Source organism: Anneissia japonica, unplaced genomic scaffold, assembly GCF_011630105.1.
Source record: "Anneissia japonica isolate Jap-2015-1 unplaced genomic scaffold, ASM1163010v1 scaffold2576_len324117_cov159, whole genome shotgun sequence".
Lineage (NCBI taxonomy): Eukaryota > Metazoa > Echinodermata > Crinoidea > Comatulida > Comatulidae > Anneissia > Anneissia japonica.
The window spans coordinates 117737-126619 of NW_022727368.1; the positions used below are offsets into that span (position 1 = coordinate 117737).

The 8883-nt window shown below is 32.9% G+C and overlaps 1 protein-coding gene across 1 annotated transcript in view; it reads right to left on the reverse strand.

The window, feature by feature from the left end:
- The window catches only part of LOC117113699 (latrophilin-like protein LAT-2), a 12814-nt gene that overhangs the window by 1310 nt on the left and 2621 nt on the right, over nucleotides 1-8883 (reverse strand). Inside the window, exons 4-16 of the mRNA XM_033257119.1 lie at nucleotides 8753-8800; nucleotides 7392-7500; nucleotides 7092-7202; nucleotides 6345-6411; nucleotides 5481-5607; nucleotides 4415-4482; nucleotides 3988-4200; nucleotides 3273-3378; nucleotides 2539-2774; nucleotides 2278-2344; nucleotides 1581-1660; nucleotides 1275-1440; nucleotides 162-227 (exon numbers count right to left, since the gene is read on the reverse strand). Of these exons, the coding sequence (XP_033113010.1) occupies nucleotides 162-227; nucleotides 1275-1440; nucleotides 1581-1660; nucleotides 2278-2344; nucleotides 2539-2774; nucleotides 3273-3378; nucleotides 3988-4200; nucleotides 4415-4482; nucleotides 5481-5607; nucleotides 6345-6411; nucleotides 7092-7202; nucleotides 7392-7500; nucleotides 8753-8800 (1464 nt within the window). The remainder of the gene's footprint in view (nucleotides 1-161; nucleotides 228-1274; nucleotides 1441-1580; nucleotides 1661-2277; nucleotides 2345-2538; nucleotides 2775-3272; nucleotides 3379-3987; nucleotides 4201-4414; nucleotides 4483-5480; nucleotides 5608-6344; nucleotides 6412-7091; nucleotides 7203-7391; nucleotides 7501-8752; nucleotides 8801-8883) is intronic.

The window sequence follows — 8883 nt, forward strand, 5'->3', positions numbered from 1 at the left end:
CGATATGTGTGTATATAAATGTATGATTATATAATATAACTGTAGATGAATTAAAGTTTATTATTAATGTATTGTAGGTTTTGATGACTAATTTTTGATCGATTAAAGTTGGTAAAATTATTATGAAATATCAATTGATTATTATCGGTGAGGGCGCTTACTGTTTGCGGCTGAACACTAAACCGAGCCTTTCTCTTGGACCAATGCATCTTCATCGCCGTTCTCACCTAAACAGTATTAATAAAATGAATTTATGACAATTAGAACACGCTTAGTGTAAAAAATAGGCTCCCAACGGGAGCGTGTGTTTATGTCCTATACTGCCTTACTGTGTTATGTTTACTAATAAAGTATCCACAAGGGATTCGGTTATCAGGAAATGTGTGGTGTTGTAGCTTTTTATGACTTTTGTACAGTAATAAAGTATTTAAAATGACACATGACCCACCATGCACCTTCATCAGATTTTACCATTCGGCCACCTTTAACAGCCAGATGACAACATAGTGTCTTTGCCCCTGAGGGGCATAGACACATATAACCAATAAAAGATTGTTATTATCATAGAGCATTTACATTATACAATATATAAATGCATTACTGTTACTTATTATTTCTTATATATTTCTGTTTCTCTTTTTTTATTTCGAATTTTAAATTTTGTCTGGGAACCTGAGAACCGTGACAGATTTAGCAGCTTTAGTGAGGCACTAGTCCCAACATGTAAAGTCTGATTCCATATAATCGCTACATGCTATCTCCGACAGCTTTCAGTGACTCTGATTGGTCGGTCGAATCGGCAAACTTTTCCGATTGAGATTTAGTGAAACGATTGCAAGGAAAACACTAGCTACAGTGTAGCGTCTTTATGGAAATTTATAATACACAATGTCCTTTATTCCGCCTAAATCTCATGTGAAGGTTACTCAAGCAGCCTAGCGATCAGACACCAAAGAAGCAAGAACATTTATCTCTCGGCCACTCGCTGTAAGAAACATTGCAGTCGTTTTCTCGACAAAACAAGGAAATAAAATTGTAATAGCTTTAACCAGCAAACTCAAAACATTGCAAAATATTAAGAACCGTGTGGTAATGGTATGTCTGAAAATAACGTTAACTAATAGTTGTAGCAAAGTATTTTTATGTTATTTAGTCAATAAAATATTACTTTTAAAAATATTTATGGTTGTAAGAAAAGTTTAAAAACCAAACTGCAACGTTAATATAACATAAAATAGTTAAATGTGCAAAATGTAATAAGATTGTTGACGAACCTCATTACTAAACAGGCAGTGCGTGAAAAAGAGAAACACTCCTTGTGGAGCATTGCAGGCGGTAAAAATAGTTCCAATGGAAACACTCGAATTTCGAGCAAACAAACCGAATAGCCATGGTAACCCAAGAAGAGGTGACAGCATAATCACACCTTTCAAAGACGATCTAAAAAATAATTAATTTCCGACTTAAAAACAGAATAATATTTTGTATTATTAAATAGATAATTGTAATTTTCTTCATGAATAATATTAAAACAGTGAAGATGATAACACTAATACTAAAAAATGGAAATGATAATTTACCTTGCATCTTTCCATCTGTTGTTGTTGTCGGTTTTCAAGTAAATTATTCGCCAAACGAATATCGATACAACAGTATTTACCTTAAAAATATTTAAATATTTGGTAACTTTAATGTTTATATATCACAAAAAAAAATATCGTTTAATTTATATGCGAGTTTAAATAATGAAGTAAATTTAATTTATTGGATAGGGCCTAGATATTTATTTTTTAATTAAAAATATAACAAAACTAAAACAACAGTGATAATACGCAGGCTGTATATGGTGAGCAAAACTGCAGTTTACCCACAAGGAAAATTTATGAAATCGCATGTCGTATTGAGGCACATTATTTTCTTGAGAGCTGCAGCATACCCTCAAGAAAATAACTGATTCGCCCGTCTTATTTAGGCACATTATTTTCTTGAATGCTGCATGAATACGAGGGGCAATTCCATAATTTTCTTATTATGTTCAAGGGTAAACAATTGAATTTCCGTAACCTTAACATTTTCCTTCGAAATTTTCTTCAGAAATTGAATGGTGTTTTTTTTTTTCGATTATTATGTACCATTCCACTAAATTTTAAGAGGATCCTTCATTAGATTTTGCGTAATCTTGCAGAGAGATGGACAAACAGCGATGAAAACAGTCTGCTTTTTCGGAGGAAATAATAAGTAATATTAAAACAACAATGATTTTATAGCAAATCTTACCAGTACTGCAATATACGCAGGGACAATGAATGCATACAAAAGTGGGCTCTTGACGTCTATCCAGCATCTGAAATTCAAAATGATTGTACTAATGAATATATAAATAACAACAGCAACTTCAACATAACAATACTAGGAAATTAAATAAAAGAGATCATCAAAAGCTGGATATGGCCTAGTTATAGCTAGCAGTCCTGCACAAACTATTCTGCATTAACTTTTATAAGTCATATTTCACGGGAAGTGTTCATATTCACTTACATGTAATGATTTTGATCGTTGATAATGCCATAGCCTTCGATATTACAAGTGACTGCAATCGCCACAATTAAAATAGGCACTCCCCAACCTATCATCATGTATGCACGTATGCTCAAAAGATCCGAGTTGAAAACACGAACTATCTTTAGGTACAAGTTTAAACCTTCGATAGTCATCCACGTAAAAACTGAGAGATACAAGTAATGGAGAACAATGGCGACAAAAGTACACACTCCCTGTATTGAGAACGAAAATATCATTAGGCCAAAACTATTGTGCTGCCTAAGCACAGAGCACAAATCATTGTGGCTCGGTTGGAAGTTATTATTTTTTTACTACAGGCCTGAGCGTAACTGAAATAATTGCTGACCATAGCACTCCATAAATTTTGGTATGGTAAAATGGTAACCATTGGTTACAATCTATAAATGGGTGGCTCTCATGTATTAATGAGAATCTCCTTGTCCAGTACTGTCCTGGTCATATATTTTGTTAAAATTATAGAATATGGTTTGAAACAGTCTTGAAAATGGAATTTTTGAACATCAATTAAGTATTTTCAGCTCATCCTTGGTGTAAAAAAATGGCCCTTAGTTTTTAAAATGTAGTGTTAGCCGAAATTCGACCTCATTATAAGCCTTTTAATATTAACTTTCTCCTATAACAACTTTAAAATAAGTTTATTTTTTAACATTCCCTATTATTTTTTAAATTATCTTTCTTCATTATCCCACCTTACTCGATATGTTCTCCACGGCAGTCAAAAATAGCAGCTGAGCAAGGAACAGTGCTACCACTAAATTTTTGTGGATGTGATTTTTCTCCGAATTCCTCAGAGCCCTTTAAAAAAAAACCAACAAGTTAAAAAACGAATATAGGCCTATATTAGAAAAGCAAACGAACTCATTGTTCATTAGTTATTTCTTTTATATAGAATGACAGGTACGTAACCCGGCAATTTTGGACTAAAAAATGCTGTATATTAATATATTTTGTTGGGGCTTTGATCTCGTTTCTATAACGTCGACGCTGATTGGTTGGACGAACAGGGGATGTTTACAACGCGCTGAATATTATAATAGGCAACGCAATTTTAGCGATTTCAATGAAAACACTCTAGCGAAAATTTAGCAATTTTATGAAAACTAGACTTCAGGAGCATGAGTTGATTTTATTTGTCGGAAAAATATTTGATAACACAAAATTTGAATATTTTTTTTTAAATTGAAAGGCAACCGTAATATCCACCAACCTACAATCCAAATATTATTATTATTATTATTATTATTATTATTATTTATAATTACAGTATTTATTAGTTATTTATTTATGCAACGTTATAGTTTTATTTCCAGCTAGCGAAAAAAAATGCAAGCAGGTACCAAATTAGCCATCATCAGTTTAAACACGTTGTGAACGGTTTCTAAAAGATTCACCAAAAGCACTTACTCAAATGACACGTAGACCAACAACATCATAAGCAAGCAACAAACAGAACAACAACAAAGGATTGTAGTCAACATCGATATTGCCCTATTCGTAGTTGAAATCACATCATTTCCTACTAGTAAAGCGTAGCTCGTAGTGTGATCACAGACACATTTCGTCGAGTTGAGTGAATCTTGTTCGTGCACAGTTTGGCAACCGGTCTCAGACCACACCCTGTTTAAAGCAAGACTTCTTTAAACGTAGTTTTTGAATCATTTAAGAAATTTAACCATAATCATCCCTTTTATCTAATTTAACCGATTTATTCGTTTAAGTTGAAAGTAGATTTTTAAATAATGTAGCTAACGTGGGTTTATTGTAGTTGCTAATAAAACCCAAATTTGTACAATCCGCAATCTATCCTTCCGTTGTAATTGTTAAGACTTACTTATCCAATTCATGCCAAAATGTACATCGCGTTAGATGTCCACCAAAACGTATATCTTCCATTACATTCTGTAAAAATGAAAGAAGAAACACACAGACCTAAAGTTCATACTTTTTCGAAAATGAAGAAACTAGAATAAATAGAATTTTTTGAAATTGTTCCAGGTAAGAACAGACCAGGCAAGGACATACCGGACAAAGAAAAACATTTTAAAACACATTTTAATTTCTACTGAAACGCTCTATTCTTAGTATGTCTGGCGAGTTCACTAAGCTATAGGCCTAGGCCTACAACTGATACAACATCATACACCGTGGACTATCTACTGATCTTAAATTTAAGGCAAATAAAACACCCCAGTTTAAAAGAAATTAAATAATTTAGAAATAGCAAAATTATATAACAAATAATTCTTATTGCTCTCCCATACATCAAGGGAACATCCGAAGCCCTAAATAAAATTTACAAAAGAAGCGGAGTAACAGTTTACTATATAAACCTTTCAATACTCTGCGGACACAATTGGTCAAACCCAAGGACGCAACCCCAGTTAAAAACAGAGCGGGGTCGTATACGAAATTGAATGTGATACGTGCGGAAAAACGAACATCGGAGAAACTGCAAGATCATCAGACAACATACGTGCCAAGGAACATTTAAATCAACGTGTTGAAATACTTTCAGCGGTAGCAGAACACTGTAAAATCACGTGGACATAACATTAATTGGAATAAAATCAAAATACTAACTAAAGAAACTAATTCATTCAAAAGGAAAATAAAAGAACCTATAGAAATTAAAATGGGAACGCCACCATTAAACCGAGATTGCGGATATGAGCTACCACCCATATACAATAGCCTGCTACGTCATCACACGAACATCAACGCTGACGTGTCAGTTAACCGCCAGATTCAAACGGCTGACGAAGATGACGGGATGTCATAGAAAGCTCCCAGAAATTAAACTACAACTCTGAAATGTAACTTACACTCTTTTTCTTATTATCATAACAGAGTTAGAGAATAACTTCCATGCGATAACAAATAATTAATTTAGGACCCACCTCCAAATGCTGAATGGTGAAATTTACAGGTATCGGTATCTTCTGAAGAGATGAGTTGTAGAGGGTGATAGTCAGAATTCCAGATGAAAAAACGAGACTGTCTTCTTTCTCATTAGCTGTTGATGTCCTAAAAACAATTCGCAATAATATCAACTGAAACTTTTTCAACAAGACATACTATTGCGCCATGCAGAATTGATTTGAGAGCCAACAATAAACTTGCAAAAAAGTCATATCTCACAATAATTTTCATTTTAAAATGATATTTTTTTAATGCAGAGCAAGTTATTTTGGACAAAATATTACATGTTTTAAAATTTTTTTTTGTACTTTTGGTTTATGCATGCATATTCAGAACTTGTACTTTTAATATTCCAAATAGTTTGCTTTCATCACACCTAGGCTTAGCGCCTTTGATCATTGATTTAAAATTGGCGATATATACATTTTTTTTTGGCATTATTATTAATAGCAATCAAATGATTTTAAGCCCGCAGAGGGTGATATAATGCTTACTTGGCTTACTCTAATATTATAAGTGTATGCCTAATAAAATAGTGATATTTCACATTAGTTTTATGTAAGTAAGTAGTAAGTAACTTTATTGCTTCTCTTTTATAACAGAGGCACAACCGTAAAGATGTGCAAGAATAATAAAATCAGTAAAAATTTAATTAATATGATTAAATATAAATATACTAATATGTAACTATTTTAAGAATAAAACTATTTTATTAATTGTAAATTTTTACTCAGAAATAATGGGCATTGGTGTGAGCCCTTTACGCGCTCTTTAATTTTAGAGTAAATTTCACTATTTTGCATATGAATAATAATAAAATAATGCTCTGTAAGACTACATACGCAATATCAGTGGCTCCACCAAATAGTGAAAGGTCTTGGTATATGATGACGAGAACAGTAAAGTCATCTAAAATTTCCCAAAAAGTTACGTTATGAAAATGTTACAGTTGATGCAGAATCAGACGTCATATATCTAAGTCAAATAATGATGTTGGTTTGACCGATAATAATAATTGATACCACAATTAGTGAAATTTGTCAAATAGCAATAAGAAGCTATAAAAGAATAAGAAATTATACCAAAATATGAGATGAAAATTTTAATTGTATTCATTTATATTGTAAATAAGTGAGCAACACAATGTCCACCTTCAGAATGATAAAGTTAATCTAATAATGGACCTTTCCAGAGTGTCAAAAAAAACTTAACAACTGACCAATCAGAACAGGGCTAGGAATACGCGGGTGTCTAACAGACAAGCCAACGTGTTGTCCCACAAGCACACGTTGCATGGGATCAGACAAAAATACATAGCCGGGCTGGATTTAGAGGAAAAGTCCATTCTTTCATCCTTTTATGTCAATGTAAATACATGGACTAATGAAGGCCCTGTCATTGAATAATATTGCATTTAGTTTTTATATGTAAAATATGCTTACTGTCAACCTCGTCTGTATATTCATTTTATTGCCTGGTACAACTATGACACTGTAATTCAACAAATATAAAATCATCTCCTATATTATTCTAAATATATAGTTGCTAAAATTTACGTTATTTTAAAAATATGCGGAATTACCACTGACCACTTGGAGACGTAAAAAAGAAAGACACGCTACATCCTCCATTATTTTCTCCACCGTGGACGTCCAATTCAATCTCGATAGTAGTCGATGATAACTTCTGTACATTTACAGCTAAAACCGGGATTATTAAAACGTGGTTTATACTTCAACAAAACGTATACACAACATTATTACAGTATACGTCATTATCAATAGTATTCATACTAATTATACATATTTTAGGTTTATTACAATACATTATTATGCGTATATTGGAAATAACTCATTTCAATTATTTTCTCCTGACTTCTAATGACGTACATTGATGATCAGAGGTAAGATCAATTCCAATATTTTCAGACAGATATGAGCCCACTTGTTTGAATAAGAATTCGTTCATTGATACAATCTTAAACTTGTCTTCTGCCGTCTGAAACATATCAAAATAATTTAAATTAAAATAACAGAAAATATATTTTATTTGAATTATTAGGAGATATCTTTATACTCAATTATTTAATATTATTTTTTTAATGTGAAAACACAATAGCTGATAATGACTAAACTTAGGCGAAGAAATAAATTATTATTTTTGTACGATATGTCTTAATATTTCTATTACATGAACAGGACACTTATATTACACACAGACCTATCTAGAAAAAGAAAGTGTATGTACAGTCTTGGATATAGGCCTATACAGACCATTACTTATGTGTACTGATTATGTCTAAATAAGATAGAATGATTGTTACTCCCAATAATGAGATGGACGCCGTGATTCGACGTTTTGACTTGCATTGGGTCATAATAAATTTGTATTGAATATGTATTCGCCACACACATTGTCGAATTGTGTAAGCCCACTGTTACAGTGTTACAGACTAAAACAGCTGTTTTGTACAGCTAGATAGCCTAGACTTGCAAAATTCTCAGCATACTCTAGTCATTTTAGCCCAGCTATACAATTGTTGTGTATATTTACAAAAAATCATTGGTTAATTAAACACGATGGAACCATGGTATAATTTAAAGAAATAAATTAAACAATAGCATTTTGTGGTTGATTTTCAATGTCAGAAATCACTCGATTTTAGCTATAATGCACTTGTCAATTGTAGTCTCCCACACCCCACCCCTGGACCTAGCGGGGACTTAGCCGGGTTACGAAATGTGAACGTCCCGGCCACCTCCCAGCAATGCGGGGCATCGTTTTAACGTACATCCCCGGCTAAAGTCCCCCCAAATACCGTCGGAAATATTTCGTAGCCCCGGTAAAATGCCCCGCTAAATAAATTATTGGATGAAAGTGCCTACATTTGCAAACATACAGAGACAAAAACAATCTGAAGATCTAGCCCATCGGTCTAGCACAGCGTTCCGCAAACGTTTAACTTCACGACGTATTTACGATTCCAGGCACCAAGCTGCGGCCTAGCAGCCCAGCCTCGCCAGGGACCAACATACTAAATCTTGGCAAACTTTTGATCATGAAGCCTCCATGTATGTATATACAATATTTTGACATCATTATCTGTTATCTCAATAACAAAATTTCATAGTATACAAATTAAATAGTATTTTAATTTTTTATATATAGTTTGTGGAACGTCGTTCTAGAGGATAGATAGAAAATAGAAATCACGGCCTGGAATGAGGGTATGAAATGAATACCAGCCTACCTTGACGGAATCCGATGAAATTAGCAATAATGATACATTCAGAATCTCCTAAGAATCAATTAGTGAAAGCATTCTTCACAAAGCTTAAAATAAACTTCATAAAATTTATATTTAAAAAAATTACTTTAAAA